At 39.1% G+C, this 27,088-nt stretch overlaps 1 protein-coding gene across 6 annotated transcripts in view; it reads left to right on the top strand.

The window, feature by feature from the left end:
* DNAJC6 (DnaJ heat shock protein family (Hsp40) member C6) overlaps positions 1-27,088 on the top strand; it is a 151,113-nt gene that overhangs the window by 25,058 nt on the left and 98,967 nt on the right. Inside the window, exon 2 of one of the 6 annotated variants that reach the window (XM_029949319.1) lies at positions 22,858-23,088. The exons of 4 other annotated variants lie outside the window; for them this stretch is intronic. In XM_029949319.1, the coding sequence (XP_029805179.1) occupies positions 22,893-23,088 (196 nt within the window). In that variant the 5' untranslated portion in view covers positions 22,858-22,892. Of the gene's footprint in view, positions 1-2,655; positions 2,679-22,857; positions 23,089-27,088 lie in introns of those variants that run through there. One more of the 6 variants, XM_029949324.1, reaches the window with a different exon arrangement.

The following is a 27,088-nucleotide window of genomic DNA, read 5'->3' as shown; positions in this document are numbered from 1 at the left end:
TTAAATAAAAGGCTCAGTTTAGTGCATGTGAAAAACCATTTTGGCTCTCCACCTCCCCAACCCTCCTTAAAGCCATGAGATGGATCTACTGATTGGCCAGTTTTATTTCCTTCTCTGGGTCTGGGGGAGTCTTATATTGCTGGGAATATATGAAGTGACTCTTCCCAGTTCAGTTGGTCAATTAAGATGTACTGTTTGTGAACTTTTTAAAATTTTATTTATTTTTGAGAGAGAGAGAGAGCATTAGTGGGGTGGAGGGGGTGGGCAGAGAGAGAGAGGGAGACACAGAATCTGAAGCAGGCTCCAGGCTCCAAGCTGTCAGCACAGAGCCTGACACGGGGCTCGAACCCACGAACCATGAGATCATGACCTGAGCCAAAGTTGGTTGTTTAACCGACTGAGCCACCCAGACACCCCAAGATTTGCTCGTTTTGAAGACCCATGCCATAGAGTATATTCCCGGCAGCCCTTTCTGTGTTATCGCCTGAATGAGAGGCTCCATCCTCACTGTATGAAGTGCACACTCTGTGTCACTGTGATGTGAGGTTATCGGGAAATAACCCTTGCCTCCCCCTGGGGTTCCCGGCCATTTCCCCATCTCTAAATCCCACAGCTCCCCCACTCCTTCCTTTTATGGTATCCATCTTCTTCTGTGCTATATTTTAGATTTGAGGAGGTATCTAATCCAGGGCCCAGCACTATGCCTCTTGCAAAGTTGAGGCCCAGGATACGTTGACAGAGTAAATGTACCCCCAGCAATTTGGGAGACCAGTGAACACGTGCTGAGTGAACTGACTCTTACTGTGTGTATATTCTTCTCTCATACAACCAGAGCCTAATTGTGTTTTGTTAATCAGGTCTGCATTGGCCATGTGACTAGCAGAATTCCAAGTGGTCATCTGTTTTCGTTTGTTTTTTTCTGATCACCTAGAGATCACTTCTTAGGATTGAAAGGCCATGGACAGTCTCTTACATCTTGTTTGATAAATGTAGAAAACCATAACAGCAATGATGAGAGCAATGTGTTGGTCTTGATAAAACTCAGGTGAGGCAGTGCATATAATTTAAAATCTTAGATATAGGAAATAGGTTATTAATGTTGAAAAAATAATATAGTTGCTGCTTTCGTACCTTTTACTTTGTGCTAGCATATATTATCTCATTTAAAACTAGCAGTGACCCTGGGAGGTATTAATATGTCCATTTTATTGATGAGATCATTAAGGATCAGAATCGAGGGATGCCTGAGTGGCTTAGTCAGTTAAGCATCTGACTTCAGCTCAGGTCATTATCTCACAGTTCGTGGGTTTGAGCCCTGCATGGGGCTCTGTGCTGACAGCTAGCTCAGAGCCTGGAGTCTGTCTTTGGATTCTATGATTCCCTCTCTCTTTGACCTTCCCCTGCTCATGCTATCTCTCCTTCTCTCAAATATAAATAAAACATTAAAAAAAAATCAGAATCGTGAAATCACCTACTAGGAGTCAAACAAAGGGTAAGCAGTGGATCTAGGATTCCAGCATAGATTTCTTTGACTCATAACTAATGTTCTCTATGCTGTTTTGCCTCTTTAAGAAACTGTCACAGTGTGAGAGTTAATGCCCACCTGAAAATGATGTTTTGAGAGTGAAATGATTATTTATAATGTTATTATGTTATTATTTTAATTCTTTCTAGGTCATATAAAATGCATAAGTCAGTGAGTGGATGACTGAGTAAAAGAAAGTGAATGAAGGTGGGGTGGGTAGATTGGAGGTCCCATATGTATTACTTTTCTGGATAAACTATTGCACTTAAAATACTTATGATGGTAGATTTGCTGAAAAATAATCTTTTTTAAGTTTATTTACTTTGAGAGAGAGAGACAGACAGACAGACAGATGGGGAGGGGCAGAGAGACAGTGAGAGAGAATCTGAAGCAGGCTCTGAACTGTCAGTGTGAGGCCTGATGTGGAACTCAAACCTGCGAACCTCAGGGTCATGACCTGAACCTAAACCAAGAGCTGGATGCTTAACTGACTGAGCCACTCAGGCACCTCTGGAAAATAATCTAAAGAGAAATTAGAAGTCCATTCAAAAATTGCAGGCAAATGAGCAAATGCAGTGTAAAAACATGGGTGTGTGTGTGTGATGAGTTTATAAGTGAAATATTTAAAAATTTATATGGGAGGTTCATGGATCAGTGGGATAATGAGATTCTCTTTTAGTTCATTTTGGCCTCACTCTCCTACCTCCTTCTTTAAAGGTACTTCCTCAGTGACTCTCAAGTAATATTTATTCCTTATTACAATATATTTTCTTGTATTCATCTTACCTTTTTAGTCTTCGGGGAACTGACTCATTCTACTAAGCGTCATAGGTTGAATCAAGATTAAGTACTTCCCTATTTACCTGCCTCCATTTGCTGGTGCCCTTTTATTTACGAGGTTGCAGTATATATGATGAGGTATCAGGAAGAATGCTAGGGGCTGTAGCATTCAGAATGTCAACAATCATGTTAATTCTTTAGCCTTAAACTCTGCCTGGTGTTGCCCTGTCCAGTGGTCTTCCTGATGCTCTCTCCAGAGAAAACCTCTTGTCTTCTGCTGGGGTGGGGAATGGCACCTGCCCTGCTACCTGAGCCGCGGGAAGGGGTCTCCTGGAGATCTGACTGCCTTTACCCCTCACTGCATTGCTCAGAGGTAGGTGTGCTGTCACATCCTGAGTCCTTACAGGATTCTATAGTATAGATCAGTTTAATATCTTAGTCTCAACTTCTTGATTCTGTTTTTTTCCTCTTAAAATTTGTTGCTAGTTTCCCCCAAATTCATAAGAAAGGGTTAAAAGTTTGAAGGGAAAGCAAAATCAAGAAGCTTAACCTACCGTGAGAGATTTATAACTAATGATAGCATAGGGAGAGGCCAAATTGGCACTATTTAACAGTAAATAAGAGTGTGGGGTGCCTGGATGGCTCAGTGGGTTAAGTGTCTGACTTTGGCTCACATCATGATCTCACGGTTCATGGGTTCAAGCCCTGCATTGGGCTCTGTGTTGACATCTCAGAACCTGGAGCCTGCTTCAGATTCTGTCTCTCTCTCTCTCTCTCTCTCTCTCTCTCTCCCTGCCCCTCCCCCACTGGTACTCTGTTTCTGTCTCAATAATAAATAAACACAAAAAAATTTTAAAAAGGTAAATAAGAGCATTACACAAATGGGCATATTTAGAATCTTCTCAGGAGATAAAATGGTAAAGTTTGGCCTCAGTAATCTTCATATTGATTTGTGGGTGTGCTAATGCCCTGAAAATACTGAATTTTAAAGCAAACTTCTAAATTAAGTATATGGAAAAATCACATACAACCTCTAAGTGTTCAGGTTGATGAATTTTTATAAAGCTGATACACTTGTGAAACTAGCATCCAAATCTAGTGGCAGATTGCTAGCAACCCGGAGCCCTCTCTGGTCACCACCCATCCTCTGCTGAGTAACCACTAATGTGGGGTCGACCATTATAGATTACTTTTTGCTTGTTTTGAATTTTAGGCGAATGGAATCATTCAGTATATAATCTTTTGTTCTGGCTTCTTTTTCCCCAGTGTTGTATTTGTGAGATCCATCCATGCTATGCGGGGGCTGTAGTGCATTTTCATTGCCTTAGAGTATTCCAGAGAGTAAATATACCGCTTTACTTTTTTCATTTTAATTTTGACAGACAGAAACTTAGGTAATTTGTGGTTTGGGCATAATATAAAAAGCACTGCTATGGACTTTCTCTGTGGGTCCTTTGGTGCACTTATTCCTGTTGGCTGTGTGCTAAGAGTGAAATTGGTAGATCATAGTGGATGTGTACATTAAACAGTTTTACAAAGTGATTGCACTAAGTTTTACTTCCATCATCAGTGTATGAGATTTCTAGATGCTCAACATATTACCAACATTTAATATTATCTGTTTTTTTAAATGTAATTTTAGGAACTTTGGTTGGTGTATAGTGGTCTATCACTGTGGTTTTAATTTGAATTTCCAATGGTGAATCTGAATTAAACATTTTTCCAGTAGTTTATTGGACATTTGTATACAGTTTTTTTTTTTTTTGTGAAAGACCTGATTATGACTTTTGCCAAATTTTCCATTGGGTTGTCTGCCATTTTCTTATTGATTCAAAAATTTCTTATTGATTTATATATTCCTTTGGATATATGTGTTGTAAATCTTCTTGCACATGTGGCTTGCCTTTTCTCTCTCTTAATGATGTCTTTTGACAAATAGAAGTTTTTTTAATGTAGTGTACTTAATTAATTTTTGCTTAGTTAATGGGGTCTTGTTTGAGAAATCTTTGCTTACCTCAATGTCATGTTTTATGCTTTTATCTAGAGGCTTTATTATTTTAGAGTATATTTTTCTAAAAACTTTTGAAATTTATTTGCTCATATGTCAGCCTGCTCTATTAAAACCGTTAAACATTAAATAAACTTAAATAATGACTTTGCTACAAGTTCCCTACATGCATGATATTTCATAAGGTAAGTTAGCATTCTGAACTTATCCTCAACTATAAATGGGATTAATACTATCTACCTAAAAGTATTGTTGTCATATCTATATATAGACACCTATATGTAAGGTATTAACAAAAAGTCAGCTGTTATTAAAGACATTTTGGGGACAACTTAGGACATTTGAAGAGAAACTAGGTGTTAGATACATTGGGGAATTATTATCAATTTGGTGGTTGTGTAGGAGAATGTCCTTATTCGGAGATGCACGATGAACAACCACTTGTGAAGTACCCACTTGAGCTAAAGCCAACCCTATTCGGAGAAGCATGATGAAGAATTGAGAGATAAAGTTATATGATGTCTTAATTCATTTGCAGTAATTTCAACAAAAAAATAATCTCAAATATCTAGATATAGCAAACTGGTAAAATGTTTTCAATTGTTGAATCTAAGTATTAGATATGTGGGTATTGTGAAACTCTTTCAACTTTGCAGCATGTTTGAAAATTTCATAATAAAATGATCAGGGGAAAGTTAGCTATTAGTAACGTTACAGCAGGGGTGCCTGGGTGGCTCAGTAAGCTGAGCATCTGACTCTTGATTTTGGCTCAGGTCATGATCCCAGGGTGATGGGATCAAGCCTCATGTTGGGTTGTGCGTTGAGCATGGAGCCTGCTTAAGATTCTCTCTTTTTCCCCCTCTACTCCTCTCTCCTGCTCATACTCTCTCTCTCTCCCTCTCTCTCTCTCTCTCTCTCTCTCTCTCTCTCAAAAAAAAGAACGTTGTAGCATTCTATTATTTAACAGTTTTTTTTCCAAAGCTAAAAGTACCTAAAGACATAGTTAAGTGGATTTTAAATAACTGAGCTTGTTCTATCTGGAAAAAGAGATGAAAATGTATTGAGAATAAATGTGAACTCAAGCATTGCCAGCTTGAGTGGGATAAAGCTGAGCTGTTTCCATAAAATAGAGGCATTGCTGGGAATATAAGGGAAGAGAAGGTTAGGAAAGGATGTAGGATGTACTGAGTGCCCATTAAACTACTCTGCTAGATGCTATAAATATCACCTTAATTAATTTACTTAAAAAACTTTTTTAAAACATTTATTCATTTTTGAGAGACAGAGAGAGATGAGTGCGAGTCAGGGAGGGGCAGAAAGAGAAGGAGACACAGAATCCGAAGCAGGCAGCAGGCTCTGAGCTGTCAGCACAGAGCCTGATGCAGAGCTCGAACTCACTGACCATGAGATCATGACCTGAGCCAAAGTCGGATGCTTAACTGACTGAGCCACCCAGGTGCCCCAATATCACCTTTAATTTAAAAAGCAACTCTTTGATGTAGGTAATATTAGAAAATTTCAAAATGTTTTGAATAATTTGACTAACACAGCTACTGGATAGTGGAGTCGGGATTTGAACCCAGATCTATGTTTTGTCTTTTTCCTTTACTCTCTCCCTCCCTTTTTTGTTTATGATGAAGTTTGGGTTGTTTTGTTTTGTAGTTTGCTTTTTATTTTTATTTAAAAAATTTGTTAATGTTTATTTTTGAGAGAGAGACAGAGCATGAGCGGGGAGGGACAGAGAGAGGGAGACACAGAATCTAAAGCAGGCTCTAGGCTGCGAGCTGTCAACACAGAGTCCGATGGGGGCTGGTACTCATGAACCATGACATCATGACCTGAGATGAAATCGGACACTTAATCGACTGAGCCACCCAGGCACCCTTTTTTTTTGTTTTTTAAATGCATGTTACGCTTTTCATTGTAGAAACTCTGGAAAACACATATTAATCAATTAAGCTTGCTGCATAACAAACTACCCAAAACTTAGGGGCTTAAGACTATATTTATTCAGCTCACAGTTCTTTTGTCCAGGAGGTAGGCTCTGCTGGGCAGTTCTGATCTGGGCCAGTCTTGGCTGTTGTCATTGAGGCTTGCTCTCAGGTGTGGGATGACTGGACCAGCTCTTCCATGAAGTCCCAACCTATGGAGGACTAGCTTAAAGTCATTCTCCTAGGGAAGACGAGGAGAGTCCAAGAGAGCAAACAGGAGTCCACCAGGCCTTCTGGGACTAGGCTTGGAATAGGTACAATGCCACTTCCCCTCTTAGTCCATTCCAGTAGACTGGGTAGTCTAAACAGCAGATACTTATTTCTTTTTTTTTTTTTCTTGGTGCTTTGAATATATTTATTCTAGATAAGCCCTACATAATGTTATAGAACTGCTATAGAACTTTTTTTTTTAATGTTTATGTTTGAGAGAGAGAGAGGGAGACGGAGTGTGAGCAAGGGAGGGGCAGAGAGAGGGAGACACAAAATCTGAAGCAGGCTCCAGGCTCTGAGCTGTCAGCACAGAGGCTGATGCGGGGGTTAAACTCATGAACCGTGAGATCATGACATGAGCCAAAGTTGGACGCCTAACCAACTGAGGCACCCAGGCACCTCCAGAATTTTCTAAAGGGGAGAGACTCTGCCATAAACTCAAAAAACAGCATTGGAAGAATGGGAAGAACATAGGTTTTAAAATCAGAGCTGGGTCTGAATTCTAGCTCTGGTACTCACTGGTGGTATAAAATTTAGTTACTGTGAGTCAGTTTCCCCACCTGTGATACTGAAGGTCCTATCTGCACTGCAGGACTATGGTAAGGACAAGATGTAAAACATATAAAGTTTAAGTCCTAAAACAGCCCGCACCAGAAATACCCCAGACTAAGTATATAACTATTTTAGGTGACAAAGATAGATTTTTAACTCAACAATCATAACATCTGCCCTCAGAGAATGTTACATATGTTCTATGAAATACATTTTTATAAACTAAAATGTATCAACTTTAATGAATGCTATGCTACTTAAAAAAACACCTACACTTACAGTCCCAACCTTTTCACTTTTGCAGACTGTCTTGCAGCCTTGTAAACTCGACCCAAGCTGAAATCCAGAGTCGGAAGCTTAACAGATACTTATTTCTTACGGTAGTTAGGGTGGGAAGTTCAAGGTAGCAGGAGATAAGATTCCTGATAAGAGCCCTCTTCCTGGCTTGCAGAAGGCCTGCCGTGTCCTCACGTGATGGAGAGAGAAAAAGTTCTGATCTCTCTTCTTTTTATAAGGACACTAGTCCCATCATTGGGGCCCCATGCTCATGACCTTACCAATACCTAATTACCACCCAAAGCCCCAACCTCCACATTGCATTTGGAGCTACAACAGATGAATTTGGGGGACACAAACATTTAGTCCATAATACCCTCTGTTCTAAGCAAGTGCTAAGGATTCCAGATTCAAAGAGTGAGGAAGTAAACTCTACCTTTTGGTAAAAGGAAATGTGAAGGAGTGTTGCAAAGTGGTATGGATGGCAAGGAGTGGCAGTGGGAGGTGGAGGGTGAATGCAGAGATTTCCAAAAACAGTCTTTCAAACCGTACAAAAGTAAGCATCCTTTAAATCCTTCTTAATGCTACTATGCAAAGATAATTACTGTTAATATATTGGTATATTTTTCCCATTGTTTTGTCTGTGCACATATAAACTTTTTCTTTAAAAAAAAAGAATATGATTCATATCTAGAATCTGATTTGTATCCTGATAATTTTCCTTAATATATTGTAGGTATTTTCCAGGCATTAAATATTTCTTAACAATGTGGTTTAATCTATGATGCATAGGAAACCAACAATAAATTGCTGTGTTCCAGGCACTATGTTAGCACTTTCACAGTTATCTTGATTAGAAAGCAAGTTTCTTGTTAATTTCCAGGATTTATAGTCTTCTGCTGCAGTGAAGAAACAATGCATTTTATGTGATGAAAAGATCCAGAGAAAATTATAATAAGAGATTATCAGCAATGCCCATTTTTCTCTTGAAAACTTAACCTGTCAACTGTAACTTCAGAGGAAAGGGCAGTCTGCCCCTTGTAAATGGTGGGAGGGTCGGGACACTGACAACAGACGAAAGTACATGCTCTCCATTTTCGCTGTTCCTTAAAGACACCATTTTGCTGGACTAGTTCAGGTGTTAAAATTACATTGTTGGCCACTGCAGACTGTTTCAGTGAACAATTCTTTTTGCAAAACTTTTATTTTGATTCTGTGAATAGAGGGATAGCTAGTTAGAAAAGAAGGTGTAGTGGAGGGAACACTTCCATTTGGGATAGTAGGAGGTTCATTGTGCTCGTGAATCAGTAGGTATAAAGAAGGTGGGATTATTCCCAATTGAGATCCTCTGTCCCATTGGCAGGCTCTATGTCCTGAATGATCGATCAGAAAATATAGCACTTACGCTCAAAGGCCACCTGTCCAACCCTTTCATTTTATAGGTGAAGCCACATCATTATTAATTTATTTGATCTGGCTATATTTCAGAGTCATGTTGAACATCAGTTCTTACTGTACAGTACACTGTGCACACTGTGATAAAGAGCAAAATATTTGGAGGCCAAAGACTAAGATTTAAGCCTGGGCTTTCTATTTTCTAGCTGTTGACTATGAAAAAATTACTAAATTTCTTTGAATTTCAGTTTTCCCATCTATAGTTTTAAAAGCTTCAGTCTTCTTAGAGTTATTGTGGAGATTGACTGAGACAATTTATATCTGCACAAATACAGTAGCCACTAGCACCCAATGGTCTTTGAGCACTTGAAATGTGGATCATCTAAATTGAGATGTGTTTTATGTGTAAAATGCAAACTGGGTTTTGAAGACTTGTTATGAAAAAATATAAAGTATCTCACTGATTACTGATTACTGACTCAATATGTAGTATACATGTTGAAATGGCAATATATTGTGTTCATTGAAGTAAATAAAATATATTAAAATTAATTCACTTGTTTCTTCTTCTTCTCCCCCTCCCCATCCCCCTTCCTTCTCCTCCTTTTCCTTCTTCTAAATGTGGCTACAGGGTACCTGGTTGGCTCAGTCAGTGAAGCACCTGGCTCTTGATTTCGGTTCAGGTCATGATCTCATGGTTCATGAAATCAAGCCCCACATTTGGCTTTGCACTGACAGCACGGAGCCTGCTTGGGATTCTTTCCCTTTCTCTTCTGTCTCCCTGTTTCTCTGCCCCTTCCCTACTCTTTCTCTTTGTCTCAAAATAAATAAATAAACATTAAAAAGTTTTTAAAAATGTGGCTACTAGAGACTTAACAATTACATACATGACTCATATTTGTGGCTTGTATTATATTTCTACTGAGCAGCACTACACGACATGGAAATTCTCTGTAGAACATAGTTACAGAATAAATGTGAGCTATAGCCACAAAAAAGTATAGAAAGTTTGAGTGGGTAGCGATTTTAAGTGATAGCATAAGATTATTATTTTACTAAATTTCTAAGGCAAGCTTTATTTAGGCATCTTAATTTTTCCTCTTTAAGTGTAGCAAGGAAATAGAGGAGTGATAATGTGATGATGTGAGCAAACGGTGAGTTAAGATGATGCAGGCATTGTGCTAAGTATTGTCTTAGCTAGGATTCCATTGGTACACGTGGGGGTCTTGAATTCTTAGGATATAACTGCTGGATTTTTTCCTCTCTCTCTTCTTCTCAAATTTACTTCTCCCTTCTTGACAACAGTGTTTTCTCAGATGACTCATCTCCCTCTACATTTCACAAAGTGTGGCTCTTACTACTCCTGCCTGTCATCCATGTTTAGGGGAGGACTCAGACCTATTCTTTCTAGTTTTTAATTGAAAAGTCCTGTGAAAAGGCCAGGTTGACCTAGCTTGGTTTCAGTTGGCCATCCCCGGACTATGGCTCTAATTCCAATGCCAGAGGAGGAAGACTTCCCAGCAAAAGTTACTTGGTTAATAAGAGATTAAGTGTACACTACACCTACCTTAGGTAATTTATAAGTACACTTGTTCTGTGGGGCAATATCTCAGTTTAGAAATGAGGAAGCTAAGGCTTAAAGATGTTAATCTATTTTGTCCCGGTTTAAACATCCATGCTGGAAGGCCAGGTCTGTCTGTCACCAGAGCCCATGTTTTTAACCACTACACTGACAGAATTTGAGAAAATTGGGTTGTGTTGACTTAAGTTTGACTGAATTAGCATTTGCTATTTTCTCCCCTACCAAACTTCTTTCCACTGAAATCTGTGATAGGAATGAGGGTAAGGCATCTGGCCCCACGGTAACATGTAGTAAATCTTTCTTTAATTGAAAACCAACACTCCTATGCTCTCCAATCTTGTATCCAAGGCTTTACAGGTCATAAAAAATCTCTACCACAATTATCTTTGTAGTAATGAGTTTAAAACATATTTATCACCACTTGGGCATTTGCTTTTGTAATTTTTGATGATGTACTTTTTTTTTGGTGCCTGTTACATAGTTGGTAATAAGTATTAGCTACTGTATTTACCATACTAACAAATGTTAGCTATTATATTTATATTAATAAATATTAGCGACTATGTTGATTATATTAATACATAGTAGCTATTATATTAGCAAAAACCATATCTGATTAATTATTCCTCATAGCATCTCTATTATTATTATTTTCTTTTGCAACAGCTTTATTGAGACCTAATTTATGTACCATATAATTTACCCATTTAAAATGTATCATTCAGGATGCCTGGGTAGCTCACTCAATTAAGTGTCTGACTCCTGATCGTGGCTCAGGTCATGATCTCATAGTTTGTGGGATTGAGCCCCGCATCAGGCTCTGTGCTGACAGCCCAGAGACTGCTTGGGATTCTCTCTCTTCCTCTCTTTCTGCCCTTCCCCTGCTCTCTCGCTCTCTTTTTCTCTCTCTCAAAATAAATAAATAAACTCTAAAAAAATTGTATCATTCAGTGGTCTTTGGTATCTTCAGAGTTGTGCAACGGATCACATACTTTCTTTTGAAAACTTTTCCATCCCTTTTTTCACCAACACGTGATTTCCTGTAGTCTATACAATAGAGGCATAGTGATTTCAGAGGCAGATGTGAAAGAGCCATCTTCTGGTATTTTAAACAATACCTGGCCCAAAGGAAATATTCTTTACAAACGATGATCCAGGGGCACCTGGGTGGCTCAGTTTATTAAGCATCTGACTCTTGATTTCAGCTCAGGTTGTGATCTCATATCATAGTTCACAATATTGAGCTCTGCTCTTGGGCTCTGTGCTGGCTGACACTGTAGCACCTGCTTGGTAGTCTCTCTTTCCCTCTCTGCCCCTCCCTTTCTCACATGCATGTGCTCTCTCTCAAAATAAATAGACTTAAAAAATAAAATAAAAATGATCCATAAGTCTTCCAAGAAGATGATCTGGAGTGTGTGAATCTCCTAGGGAGGTCAAAAAGTAAATTTCAAACAAAAATGATTTCTTGTAAAAAATGTTTATTTATTTATTTTTGAGAGCTAGAGAGAGAAAGAGAGAGCATGAATGGAAATAGAGGGAGACAGAGAATCTCAAGTAGATTCTGTACTGTCAGTGCTGAACCCGATGGTGGGGCTGGAACTCACAAATCATGAGGTCATGACCTGAGCTGAAATCAAGAGTTGGATGCTTAACCTACTGAGCCACGCAGCCACCCCAAACCAAAATATTTCAAAATACTGTAAAACTCTGTGCTTTCCATTACTCAGAAATGGTTTTATTTACATAGGAAACTAGCAGTGACAGTATTGGCTGAAGTTATATTAAGCAGTGTAAGGCAAAGATAAGAGCTCTGATCTGTGCTGGTCAGAAAGCCAGCCAGTGTCTTACATCTAGTACTGAGGTGTGACACAGTAACAAATACAATGGCTGACCTTCACTGGATGCTAGGCAGTATTCGGAGCAACTTTCCCTTATGTCTTTTATGGACTCTTCCTGGTGGCAGTGGTGGTCATTCTTTTATTTAACACATATATCGGGTGTCTGCATTGTGTCAGGCATAGAGTTAAACCAAACATGGCTGTGCCATCATGAAGCTTATAATCTCATGTGGAAGTCACACATCTAACAGGACATTTCAATGTAGTGTGTTTTAAGTGCTGTTTTAGAAGATGGACAGTGTTCTGTGGGACACGTGGAATTATATCTAGTTTGGTTTTCAGAACTTTGTTGGTTTCCTTGGGGAAGTGCTATCTATGCAGCGATCTGAATGGCAAACAGGAATTGGCCAGATAGGGGATCATAAAGAAGCTTTATGTCTAGACTTAGAAAGAGAATGGAGGAAGGGGAAGTGGTGAGGGCTGAGTAGCTTATCTTAAAATGTGAAGAGTTCATTATGTTAAATACCTTAAACTGAGGGCAACAGGAAGCCCTCAAATGGTTTTAAGCAGCCAAGTCACATAATTGGATTTGCGTTTTAGAAAGCCAAAAGTGAATCAATTTGTTCACTTGCTGATCTCAATTTTCTTATCTGTAAATTGACAGGGATAGCCTGCCCTTTATAGCTCCTTCCAAATTTAATATTCCATAAATTTCTGCTATCCTGGAAAAACTTAATTCTATGCTGATTTCCAGATCTTTCGGGCAGCAAGGCCTTACTAAGATTATGACTAGTACTTGAAGAGGTGAGTTTTGTGGGGATGGGGGTGAATGAGAGTGGGGACAGGAAGCTGAATGGATGAAATATTTCCACTGGGAAATAAGGAAACAGAAAGGTTATGGCAGGTTCCTCTGACAGAGTCCTGAAAGGGAACTGGTGGATGATTTTAATTTTTCAGCACACAGTTGAAGGGCACCTTGCCCAGCCCTTACAATATAATGAAATGTGATGTTCCAAAAATTAAAGTGCTACATACTAGGGTATTTACTGATGAAATAATAGAAAGTCTGGAATTTGCTTAAAGGTAGTTAGGGATTTATACATATAAAACATGATTGGCTATGACTTGGTAATTGTTGATGCTGAGTGATGGGTACAAAGGGGTTGATGATATAAATTCATAATTTGTATATATTTGAAATTTTCCATAATAAAAAGTAAAGATAAAATAATAAAAAATAAAGATGCTCTGACTTATTATCCAAATTCCTTATTATTTGTAGCATAAATGGAGAAAGAATCAGACTCTCTCTCACTTGGTCATATTGAAATAAATAGACTCAGAACTACTATACCACAGCACTGACACTTTGCTTTCAGTTTTGTATCACCTTTAATGGCTTGAAATGTTATAGACTGCACTGAGATTATGTGGGCAGATCAAAGAAGGAGAATTACACTCCAAGGAAGGGGCAATTCTTTAAGGGATTTAATTGATGAGATAGGCAGAGCTCTGTAGCTCTGGGCTGGGTCTGCCTAGCCAGTCTCTGAAGAGCAGGGTTAGGTGGAGAAATCACCGACTTTGGAGTCAGGCATAAGAGACTCAGCCATGTGTCAGTTGAAGGATAGTAACAAGAAATAACAAAATAGATAACATTCATTATACTGTTACAGCAAAGCTCTTTATGTACTTTATATTATTTGACTCTAATGACTGCCCTATTAGTTAGATGCTCCTATTTTACAGATGAGGAAAGTGAAGCATCTGTCCATGATCATATAGACTGTATCATTACCAGTAAATGTTATGATATATAAATAACTGAAATCCAACGGTTAGGTTGTATCCCAGTGAAGACTAGGTTTGGATACACACTAAAAAAAAAAAAAAAAAAAGCAAACAACAGTGGCTTAAAACAAAATCGTTTCATCTTTATGAAGTCTAGAGATAATCAGTCCAGGGTTGCTATGGTTCTTTGGAAATCAGGTTTCTTCTGTTGCTTCACTGTGGAAGTCTTCCATCTTCAAGTCCAAGGTGTGTGCTGGGGGTTCATATTCCAACCAGAAAAAAACAGAAAAGAAATGGAAGAAGAGCATACCACCCATCCTCCTTTTCAAGGATGCATACTAAAATTTTTCATATCATTTATGCTTATATTACAAAGTCATTATTGTGCCACAACTTAGTCTCATGTACATACCTAGCAGATTATAGAAAACTTGCTTCTGGCAGGTCCAAGACATGCAACATGACTGAGACATAGATTTGTTGTAATATATGGCCATGTGCCCACCTAAAGATCAAGGTTAGCATAGAAGAAGATGGAAAAGAATCTTGAGGATCACTGACAATCACTGTTTAGCTCATACTCAGCTGTGCTCTGAGCGCTGGTTTCCATGGATATGAAATGGATATAATAATCCTTCTCAAAAGACCTTTCAGGTTTAAATGGGTAAATAGATTAAAATAATAATAATAATAAAACCTGAGGCAATTTTGTGCACAGGAAATGCTAGTTTTTTTCTTCCGCTTCAGTGAGATATGATAAAGTGGGTATCAGTGGTTTGGTGCCCTGGAGACTTAGCCCCTGAAGAATTGATTCTATCTGCATCTGAGGTGATCATTGTCTTCCTTATCACCATCATATAGGATTTGCCACACACACTAGGGTTTCAACCTATAGTCACAAAAGGGTTACAGAGAATAAGCACTTACCTTTTAAGGATCTTGAACATAAAATATATAATGAACTCAGGGTCAAACATGGGAATACTAAGATTTAGGGAAACCTTTCCTTCAGTGTAGATTTGTACTTGACTTTGGGGAACTATTTACCACACGAAAATTTTCAGTTCGTTATTCCCAAGATGGAGAGCAAGTGAGTCAGTTTATGGTTGTCTGTCAGTGTCTGTATATTTAAGAAGCTGTTTTCCTTGCTCATAAAATGACAAATGAAAGAAATAGGAGCTTCTATGAGTTACTCTTGAAATGGTAATGTAGGTATTACATTGTTAAACCATGAGCATGTCCTTGAAAAGTCAAGGGTAAGTTGAATCTTAGCAAGTGGAACTGCATTTTAAGTGAACTTACTGAGAAACCCATGGTGAAGTTTTCTGTAAGCTAAAGATGGACTTTCAAACTGGTTTTTGTTTTTTTTTTTTTTTTTGCATTTTCCTTCAGTTCCCAGATACTGAACATCTATACTTGGCAGGCACTATGTTAGGCCTGGTAAAAGGTGATGAAATGTTGTCTTTACCTACCAGAGTTGCTCAAAATACCTGAATTATAAATAGACAAGTAATATTCTCAGGTTAACAGATGGTCAAATAATAATAAAATTTGTTGTATCAATTCTAAAACAGCTTTTAGTAATATTAACATTTGTGCAATCTTGAAACCTCTTAAAATTGGTAGTATGTCATATGTATGTTATAAGTTGTGTATTTTTTAAGGCTTTTCAAAATGGATGATTCCTTAGATTTGATGAAATGCAGCATTTGAGTAGGGCTTTAGTGTTTATTATGTGCTTTCATGGGCCTTATTTCATTTGATTCTCTCTGTGAGGGAGGACAAGTAGTCTCTTCAACTTTATGGAAAGGGAATGTGGCTCTGAGTGGAAAATAAGATTGAAGAACACGTGCATGTGGTGAGTCCAGAACTCATAGTTGTATTTTTCTTCCCAAAGAAGAAAATGTCTTTTTAAATCTGCATACATATATATTTTTACACGTACATGTGTGGAAACACGACTGGGGCCAAGCTTCTTTAAAAGTGAGGAGCTTGCTTTTCATGAATATGAAGATGATTTTTCCTTCTAGTGATTAAAACTAGGCCAAAGACTAGCCAAGCATCAGTTTTCAGGGTCACAACATAGAAAGTCCTCTACGCCAGATAGTTACAAAACAAGATTCCCTATTGGGAAGCTACATACATTGAAAACTTTCAGGTTTCACTGAGCAGAACCTACCATGTCGATAGTAAAGCAACAGTAATTCTGGTAAGGTGCTCCAGCCATTTTTCACTGGCCACACTTAGGTCAGATCCAAGAAATGACCCAAACAGTCATCTAGCATTCACTTGACCACTGGAATTGCCTCCTCAGACCGGTGCAGTGGCCAAAGCATAATCAGAAAGATGGGATTTTGAATACTCACTGATAGCTAGCTGTATGACCTTGGGTGAGTGAGTTAACCTCTCCAAGTTTGCCTCAAAAAAAGGGTAACACCCTTGCAAGTGGTTTGGAAGGTGGGGGTTATGGTAGATAGGGCATTTGGAAAATGGAAAGTAACTTGTGACAGTTGTTTTTATTACTGTTAGAGATTCAAGGAGGTACAGGTTTGGGGGTATTGAGTTATGTTAAAAAAAATATGTCCTGCCTGGAAAATGTGTCCTGTCTTGTAGGAGACCCAGAATTCCATCAGGCATCAGGAACAGACAACCTCATTTGAAAGGAACTATTATAGGAATAGTTGAGGTTTTCTATTAAATATTACCAGCTCACTCAGTTTTTCCTCATCTCTCTTGTGTATTGCATTATATGTAACTCTTGACAGCTGCCGCTATGTAAGCATCTGTTTTGTGGTGAAACCTTGATTAACTGGGACTTAGAACTGGAACACTTAAATGGTCATGATTTTTTCCCTCTGAGTTTCATTTGGAGAAGGAGGGAAATGACAGCTAAAGTTTTGAGAAGGATAGGAAAATTTGAGAACTAGTGAGAATCTTGTAATTCAGCACCTTCAGTTTTACTGCTAAGGGGAGAATGATTATCAAGAACACTTTGCTGATGAATAATAGAGTCAGGAGAGGATTCCAGCCTGTTGCTGTCTCTCCTGGACTGTGGCCTAAAGATGTGGATTTTGGCATCTGTCTTGGTGTTGTTACACCTACAGTTCTGGCCACTACGCTAGAAGTCTCAAATTCAAATGCTTGCAAGGGCTGACTGATGGTAACAATGAATAGGGCAGGCTGGGTATTTCACATGTGGAAGTGGTAGTGAACTATGGCATTCAAGCGGGAACCTGTGCACCTTCTGTGGAGGCCTGTGAGCGTAGATTAAAAGAAAATACAAGACAAACAAAACATGTTTGGGGGCCAGATATGGCCTATTGGATTCTGGTTTGAGCACATTGCATTGTTATATCCATAGACCTTCATTCAATAAGGACATAATCTGAGGCATGTTGCCAAGGAAAGTTTCAGTGCTATTGATTGATTAATATTAAAGCATAAAACTGAAGAAGTGCAGTTTGTTTATTTTTAATTTAATTAATTTATTTTTTAATTTACATCCAAGTTAGTTAGCAGATAGCACAACAGTGATTTCAGGAGTAGATTCCTTAATGCTCCTTACCCATTTAGCTCATCCCTCCCTCCCACTACCCCTCCAGCAACCCTCTGTTCTCTATATTTTAAGAGTCTCTTATGTTTTGTCTCTCTCCCTGTTTTTATATTATTTTTCCTTCCCTTCCCTTATGTTCATCTGCTTTATATCTTAAAGTCCTCATATGAGTGAAGTCATATGATGTTTGTCTTTCTCTGATGAGTAATTTCGCTTAGCATAATATCCTCTAATTCCACCCAGGTAGTAGCAAATCAAAGAGGTTCATTTGCCTGCTGTCTCCTCGAGGGAGGATTTTGATGTCTTCCTGTCTTACATTTAGGTCTTTCATCCATTTTGAGTTCATTTTTGTGTGTGGTATTAAGAAAGTGGTCCAGGTTCATTTTTCTGCATATCGCTGTCCAGTTTTCCCAGCACCACTTGCTGAAGAGACTGTCTGTATTCCATTGGATATTCTTTCCTGCTTTGTTAAAGATTAGTTGGCCATACGTTTGTGGGTCCATTTCTGGGTTCTCTATTCTGTTCTATTTATCTGAGTGTCTGTTTTTATGCCAGTACCATCGTGTTCTGATGATTACAGCTTTGTAATACAGCTTGAAGTTCGGGATTGTGATGCCTCCAACTTTGTTCTTCTTCCTCAAGATTGCTTTGGCTATTTGGGGTCTTTTCTGGTTCCATAGAAATTTTAGGATTGTTTATTCTAGCTCTGTGAAGAATGCTGGTGTTATTTTGATAGGGATTGCAAGAAATGCATTTTAGAAACCTGATCATACATAATAATTTTTGCATTTTGCCACAGAGAGAAAAGAGCAATTCTGTTCTCATTTACTGTCTGGTTAGCCAGAACTCTTGGCTGTCTAGTTACATAGGCATGTGCAATCAGATGTCACCGTGGGTAGGACATCCACAATTGGGAACCCTAGAACCTCTTAGTATTAGTATTGCTGTACATACACATTGCAGCATGTATAACTGGAACCCAAAGTGAGATACATTTATGTCATTATTGAGAAGAAATACAAACATACTTTCACCACACAAAACAGTAGCTCAAGAAACCATACCCTACCATATGCCAAAAAATGATGTTTTCTGACTTGTTTCATTTTTATTAAAATAATGGTCATGAATTGCTAAGTTTATTTTATAATCTAGTAAACCACAGTATATAGTTTTTAAAAAATCACTAGACTAGGTGGTATGAATGCATTTTATTTATTAATTTATTCATTACTTTATTCAGTAGATATAGACTCAATCTCTAGTGAGTGGGAGGTGCTTTTCTGGATATCATGAGGGATCCAGACATGAGCAAAACATGGATTTTTGTCCTCAATGAGTTCAAAATCTAATAGGAGAGAGATGCATGAAAATATCTAAAATGTCAAGGCAGAACAATCTCTACATTATACGTAGTGGTTTTATATTATCATACATCATAATAAATTTTTAACTAGACAGGGCTGATTTTAGCCTAATTTTACAGATGGGAAATCACATTTTTTTAAAAAAGTTACTTATCCTTATAAAAATAGTAGAAGAAGAGTGATAACAGATAACATTTGTTATGCACTAATGTTAGGTACTGATTTAAGTCTCACTACATTTTGATTCTGATACTATTATTCTTATGCTCATTTTACAAAGGAAAAAGTGAGGCAGGGAGGTTAAGTAACTTTAGGAGATAAGCTAAAAGATTCTGTGGAAACAGGTTTCAATCCTAGGAAATACGGTTCTAGAACCTGAATTTTAACCAGTATGTTATAGTTCTTGAAAATTAAAAAGCACTGATCATAATCCCAGATGGATCATGGCATATATTCATCTTCTCCTACCCCCACCACAAAAGTGTTGTGACATCTGTTGTGATGGGACAGTATTCTGGGGGCGGGGGTGGTGATGGACAGATGGGCAAGAATAGGGCCTGGATATTCCTCAGTGTGGATAACCTTTACCAAGTTATTAAAAGTGACTTATCAAGTCAGCAACAGAAAAGGCAAAGGGAAAGAATGCTACCCCCTGGATCCCTGAAGAGGGCCCCTAATTCTTTGGCTTGGCTCCATATGTGAGGTAGTATCATTGAAATAAAATAAATAAAGCAGTCCTGCTTTTGGAAAAGCAGGAAAGTTTGGCTCTAAACGTTCACTTTGGATTTTATCAGTGCCATCGACCTTCCTTAACACAGGTGCTCATTCAGAATCACACAGACAAACTTCCATTAGTATAGTCCTGGAAAAACGAATACTATCCTTTACTGAGCCTCTCCCATGGGAAGAACTAGGACTGTCGGGCGCTGAGGATAGAGCTGTGCCCAAGCCAGACCAATAATAGTAATAATAGTGAATATTTGTTAAGTACTTACTCTATATGTGTTATGTGCTAATTTCTTACTTCAACTATATAAAGATGGTGTTTTTACTATGCTTATTTTATGGAGTAGAAAAGTAAGATCTTCATGGCTAAGTGAACTCTTTATGAATTTGATCTTTAGTAAAGACAAATTTAGTGTCAAAATTGGTACATATTCTAACTTAAGCCCCAAACTAGTTTTTAGATTGTTGTAAATTAATCTAGTTAATTATATTTTCCTGCCTTATATGTTCTTTATATCCTAAATTTTATAGGGTCATTAATAGTTTTTTTAATGTTTATTTATTTATTTTGAGAGAGAAAGCATAAGAGAAGCAGAAGGGCAGAGAATGAGAGAGAGAGAGAGAGAGAGAGAGAGAGAGAGAGAGAGAGAGAGAGGGAGAGAGAGGGAGGGAGAGGGAAAGGGAGGGACAGAGAGATGGAGAGAGAGAATCCCAAGCAGGCTCTATCTACACTGACAGCATGGAGCCTGATGTGGAGTCAGTCTCACAAACCATGAGGTCATGACTTGAGCCCAAATCAAGAGTCAGACGCTTAACTGACTGAACAATCCAGGCGCCCCAATAGTTGTTCTGATTAATTTTATTTATGTTAAATTGAGTGTCAAGAAAAAAATTAAATGGTCGCTGTAGCCATTCATGTTTTTCTTTAAATTCGCAACCTGGGGAGATAGATATCCAAAAACACAAAGGCATATGGTTCATCTTAATTCCTTCTAGCAGTACTTCTGGAATTCTGAAAACAGTTGAACAAATAGAACTGAGAGTGCTTTTTTTGAAAAAAATAATTTTCACTTTTGAAAAATGGTCATCTCTAAATTCTCTTAATCCAATGATTATAAATCCAGAATTTACGAAGCCACATGATGGATACTAGGTATTTACTCTCCCTGTGTCTCAGTAATGAATTAAAGGAGAAGGAAAAGTGCAGAAAAATATTATTTAAAATGTTATTGGAAAATATGTATTTACTAGACTCCACAGAGTATTACTTTAGTCAAGTATATAAAGTAGCTCAATCTGACAGATTTGGAAAATTGAAAGTATGAATCTGTTTAAAATTTTATTACAACTTTAACTGATCTCATTGAAGTTGTTTGATCTTGTTGTAAATGAGCATTAACTGCAATTTGTGATTTGGGTCAGACCACACCTTCAGATGCAGTTTAGAAAGCAACTGGTCAGGGAATTGATGATGTCTTCCCAGAGGGACTGGAGGGATCTGCAGCATTCTTGGCCTCTACTGATTCATCCTCTTCCTCTAAAATTTGTATTTGAGTGATCCATGAACAGACAAATATCTTTCAATCCAATTCAATTATTTTATGTAGACCTATGTAGAGCTAGAGTTTCCTGGAAACTTTGGGTCCCAAGTGATTTGGACCCAAGCCTCTGAGATGTTTGATTTTGTGACCTTAAGTGATCAAAATAACAGCAAGGGAAAGCCATGAAAGGTGAGAAGTCAAAGCTGGCTTTGTGTATGGGCTTAGGCAAATTTTATATGCATGCACTTTTTCTTGCTGATCGGTGATGAAACTGTGCCAAATGACTTTTGAAAAGCTTCTTTACTTAGTCATTCCAAATCCTAATAGGGAAAAGTATCATTTTAAACCAGGATTTCACTTGAAATGATAAAAATGAGAGATACTTCTGCAGTATTACTATTTCAGGTGAAAATGAACATTTGGTAGAGTTACGTCTAGGTTTTGCAAGCCATGAAACATATAATGTTGGGGTTCTCTTTAAGAATAAGAATGCAAAATCACAAATATAAAATTAGGTACATAGCTTTGAAAAGGGCTTCTGCAAGAAAGGCTTGATTAAGCCTTAAGCTTGATTAATTTTGTGATTAATTCTCCGCTGATAATGAGTGACTGCTTTCTTTGTTTTCTCAAAATTGTGAAAGAAAAAAGGGGAGGGGCTAGAGAATGGAAAGAAAATCCTCCTCTAGATTGCTTCCTAACCATCCCCTCAAGCCAACTGAGTGGTATAGTCCTTTCTCCAGGTCCCAAGGTAAATGATGTCAGAACTGAAATCGCACCTGATTCGACCTCCCCTCCTCCCCCAATTATTCATTCAACAAATAGTTCCTGAAACAGTCACATCTACTCACTAGGTGGAATGGACCCTGTCTCCTACCTAGAATAGCCAGCTTTTTGATATCTTCCTTAGGGATCATTCCCATTCTCCTAAATGTGCAAAATACTGCTGTTTCTTTCTGTCCTAGCATACATATAACTGGCATTTAACATGCGTCCTTTTTCTGTTCAATTAAGTTACAAGTCAGTCCTCTAGGACGGCAACCTTTGACTTGCAGAATCTTCCAGCAAATATAGGCTAAGTAATACTAAATGGGCGTGTCTGGATTTTACCAAGAGACCCCCTCGTCCCCAAAGCTTAGCAAACAGAGACACCCAGCCTCTTTCTTCTTTACCTCGCGCGCGAAAACACCCACTAACCTGGGTCGTAGTAGTTCCCTCCCCCTTCCACCACGCCCCATTTTCCGCCCTCATCCCCCCTTCTTCAGAGTCTCCCCTCCCTCACGCCGTCCCTTTTCTTCCCTCCCCGTGGGCCAGCCGCGCTTGGAGCTGCCCTGCTGCGCGGCGGGGCGACGCGGCGACACCTATAGGATTGCTTCCGGGCACTCCCCAGCCAGAGAGGGTGGCTGGCCCGGGTCCCGGAGCTCGGCAGGGCCGGTGGTTCAGCGGAAGCGGCACGGAGGACGCGCGCACCCGCTCGCCCTCCCGCTCGCGCCCTCCTTTCAACCTAGGTCGCGCAGGGCGCCCAGAGCCTCTCTTTGCCCAGGGCGGTGGCTTTGCCGCGCGCGCGCGCCCCGCCAAGCTCCTCTCTGGTGGCCGCTTCCTCTTTCACTCGTCTTTGCGTCATGTCGGGCACTTGATGGTTTTTTTCTTTTTCTTTCTTTCTTTTCTTTTTTTTTAAATTCCTCCTTTGAGCCCTTTCCACCTTCCACCTCCCCCTTCGTTTCCCAGGTTGATTTCCCCCCCTCTCTTCTCTGGGCTTGCCCATGAGTCTCCTCGGGAGCTACCGGAAAAAGACCAGCAACGATGGTTACGAATCCTTGCAGCTGGTGGACAGTAACCGGGACTTAAGTGCGGGAAGCGGCACGGGTGGCGGCAAGCAGAGAGTGAACGCCGGGGCGGCGGCGGCGCGGAGTCCTGCCCAGCAGCCGCAGGAACGCGCCAGCACCATGGACAGCTCAGGTAGCGCTGGCGGCGGGGTGAGCCCCGCTGAACTCCATTGGGTCTTCCAAGAGGCGGCCCACTCTGCTAGCCCGAGGCTCCCACCTCAGCCTCGGCCTGGGAGGGGGCCGGGATGGAGAGAAGGCATCTAATACCACCAGGGCGTCGCGTCTCTAATTTCTCTAGTTCCAGGAGCTAGGAAACGTTAGATCTGCCCTGAGGCCCAGTGACAGTCTTGAGCGCCTCTTAATCTTGCTAGGCTGCTGAATACACCAGCTGGGGGCGGGGAGGGGAGGGGAAAGGGGAGGGAAGGGGTGGACGCGAGAAGGGAGCGGGTGGCGCGTGGAGCCACTGGGAAGGAGGGCAGGGAGAGGCAGCTGCCTTCACTACCCAGCTGGATGAGGGGGGAGAGGTGAAGGAGCAAGTGCGTTGGTTGTTTTTGCAGCCTGCAGACGGTATTTATTCCAATTATTATTCTCGTAATGCTGATGTCATTTGCAATTCTGTAAAGCTGTGTCTCTTCTCGATTTGGCTGTCTTCTAGGGTTAATGCTGTTACCTTTCTTGAGCAATTTTTACCTTGAGCAAATTTTTACCTAGAGCTCTTATACACAGCTGTTATGCTTTGTACGATGAATTTTTTCATCTGCTATTGGCTTTGATCTTGTTTATCTTTTTGCATTGAGTGTACTAATATTTCATAAACTTCACATGTAAGGAAAATGAAAATGCCTCTAAACTTTGTATCTGGGCTTGCAACCTTCGTTTATAAAACATCTTAACAAGTTGGATTTCTCTCTGTCAGCAATGCTCTTTTAGTGATTTCCATAGCAAAACAGTCATTTAATATATGTATGTTGCACCAGGGGTATTTTATAGCTGTTTGCTCACCTCTTCAAGGAACCAGGATCAGAGGATTGTTTACATAGAGATAATTTATAACTGAAGTGCTCAGTGTTTTGTTCTACACTGGTAACTTTAATATCCTGGACAACTGAGGACTCCAAGGGAAAGATTCATGTTGGGTTATTTGGAAAGTACTGAAAACAAAGTGAATTTAATTCTTGCACTTTGGAAATCAATGCTTGTTTCTTTTAATCTTGTAATTGCTCTCCCTGGACTACCATTTTCTATTTTCTTCATCCCATAAGTGGGATAAAATATTGTCTACAGATGTTCAAGTGTCCAGGCCTGAAAACATATTTTACCCATACAAGCTCTCACTGAAGTTAAATAAGGTGTTGGTGCAAGGTTTTCTCAGGACTATTTTAAATTAAAGCTAAAATTACCCAAAGAGACTAATGGTTCTAACAGCTTTGGTATTGATGTTGTACATGGGTATTTGATTTATGATTTTCAAATCTGTGATAAAGTTTAGAATATCTTTTGACTGGATGTGATCTCTTAAATCTGAAAAAAGATTCATTCATTCTAAGTAATGCCATCATAATCCTCTTTGGAACACAGTGGACAAGTACACAAGTAACTGAAATGGGATGAACAGTTTTGAAATGAGTGAGGGGGAGCTCCACTTCCAGAAAATGAAAGAAATATGAAATTTTGTGTGTTTTCATGTTTCATAGGGATTTTTATTTTAAGAATTGGAATTTGTTCTTAAAGTTTGTTACATCCTAGAATAAATTCAACATCTATTTCCTGAGTCCATGATATGCCAGGTACTATGCTAAGCACTGTGGAGGATATAATTGTGAATGAGACACTTCTGGCCTTTAGAGGGCTGTTATTTAATAGGAGTAATAACTCACACAGCAGCCTTTAGTAAGTTCTGGATTTTTGAGGATTGTCTTTTTCGCCAAATCAGACTTTTTCAATAGGTTTAAAGAAGAAGAATGAATTGAATTGATAAATCTTTATAATGGATTTTTTATTAAGAATATTGTTTTTAAAGAAGTTTTAATGTTTATTTTTGAGAGAGAGAGAAACAGAGTATGAGAGGAGGATGGGCAGAGAGAGGGAGACAGAGAATCCAAAGCAGGCTCCAAGTTCTGAGATGTCAGCACAGAGCCCAACGTGGGGCTCGAACTCACAAACCACAAGATCATGACCTGAGCTGAAGTCAGATGCTCAGCTGAGCCACCCAGGTGCCCCTGTTAAGAATATTGTTATCTCTAAAGCACTATTGTTAGGAGTTGACTCTTCAGTTTGATCAAACTAGCCTTGTATGAAGAGGTTGCAGGAATTCCTCCTTTGCCCCACTCCTCTTTCTGATTAGGGGAATGTTTTGGCTTCCTTAGGGCAGTACTATGTATCTTATGACTATTTTGATGCATAATTGCAAATGAGAATGAGAAGGAAGTCGGGGAGGATGCTGTTTGTTTGGTTTGGATGAACAATTGGGCCCTGAGAGTGGGGTTTCTTTTAATGGGTAGCAAGTTTCATTGACTAGTGCAACTATATCTATCTTGTCTAATTATAGTTCCTCTCAGATCCTCAAAGAGTGGCCTTGTGTGGTGTAAATGTATCCATTTGTTTAAGACATTTAATTAAACTCATGGATCATTTCTAAAGCAGCAGTGATCTGCCCATTTATTCAACTCATTGTACAGTTACATGCTAGATAGAATGGGTGGTTCATGGGGCTCTTGTTATAACAATGTTTATGAATGGAAAAATATGTCTAGAGGACTTAAAAATAAATCTAGAGGACTGAAAGCCTAGTTTTAATAATATCCTACACTTGGATAGCTATTTATAATAGCTGGTACACTTCAACACTTTATTTTTCTATCTATCCATCTATTTATATCTAAGTTAACATACAGTGTAATGATATTTTCAGGAGTAGAATTTAGTGATTCATCACTTACATATACATCATTTACATATAATACCCAGTTTTCATCCCAATAAGTGCCTTCCTTAATACCCATCACCTATTTAGCCCCCACCCAACACACCTCCAAAAACCCTCAGTTTGTTCTCTGTACTTAAGAGTCTCTTATGGTTTGCCTTTCTGTTTTTTTCTTATTTTTCCTTCCCTTCCCCATGTTCTTCTTTTTTGTTTCTTTTTTTAAAGTTTATTTTAAGTTTATTTATTTTTGAGAGAGAGAGAGAGAGAGAGAGAGAGAGCAAGCACATGATGGGGGAAGGGGCAGAGAGAGAAGAGAGAGAGAATCCCAGGCAGACTCTGTGCTGTCAGTGCAGAGCCCAACATGGGGCTTGAAAGCACAAATGACAGATCATGACCTGAGCCAAAATCAAGAGTCAGACGCTTAACTGACTGAGCCACTCAGGTGCCCATGTTTCTTAAATTGCACATATGAGTGAAATAATGTTTCTCTGCCTGACTTATTTTGCTTAGCATAATGCATTCTAGTACCATCCACATTGTGCTAATGGCAAGATTTCATTCTTTTTGATCTCCGACTAATATTCCATTATGTTTGTTTGTGTGTGTGTGTATATGTGTGTGTGTACACACACACATATATACAGACATATTCCATTGTGTGTATATACATACATATTCATATATGAATGTATATATACACATCACATCTTCTTTATTCAGTCATCGGTTGATGGACATCTGGGCTCTTTCCATACTTTGGCTATTGTTGATAGTGCTGCTATAAACATTGAGGTGCATGTGCCCCTTTGAATCAGCATTTTGCATCTTTTGGATAAATACCTAGTTGTGCAATTTCTGGGTTGTAGGGCAGCTCTATTTTTAATTTTTTGAGGAACTTCCATACTGTTCTCCAGAATGGTTGCACCAGTTTGCATTTTCACCAACACTGCAACAGTGTCCCCCTTTCTTCACATCCTCGCCAACATCTCGTTTCCTGGGTTGTTAATTTTAGCCATTTTGACAGGTGTGAGGTAGTATCTCATGGTGGCTTTGACAGGTATTTCCCTGATGATGAGTGATGTTGAGCATCTTTTCATGTGTTTGTAAGCCATCTGGATGTCTTCTTTAGAAAAGTGTCTGTTCATGTCTTTTGCCCTTCACTGGATTGTTTTTTGGATGTCGAGTTGGATAAGTTCTTTATACATATTTG

The sequence above is a fragment of the Suricata suricatta genome, chromosome 8 (genome assembly GCF_006229205.1).
Source record: "Suricata suricatta isolate VVHF042 chromosome 8, meerkat_22Aug2017_6uvM2_HiC, whole genome shotgun sequence".
NCBI lineage: Eukaryota > Metazoa > Chordata > Mammalia > Carnivora > Herpestidae > Suricata > Suricata suricatta.
The sequence above is the reverse complement of the archived record's forward strand: the minus strand, read 5'-3'. Positions and strand labels throughout refer to the sequence as shown.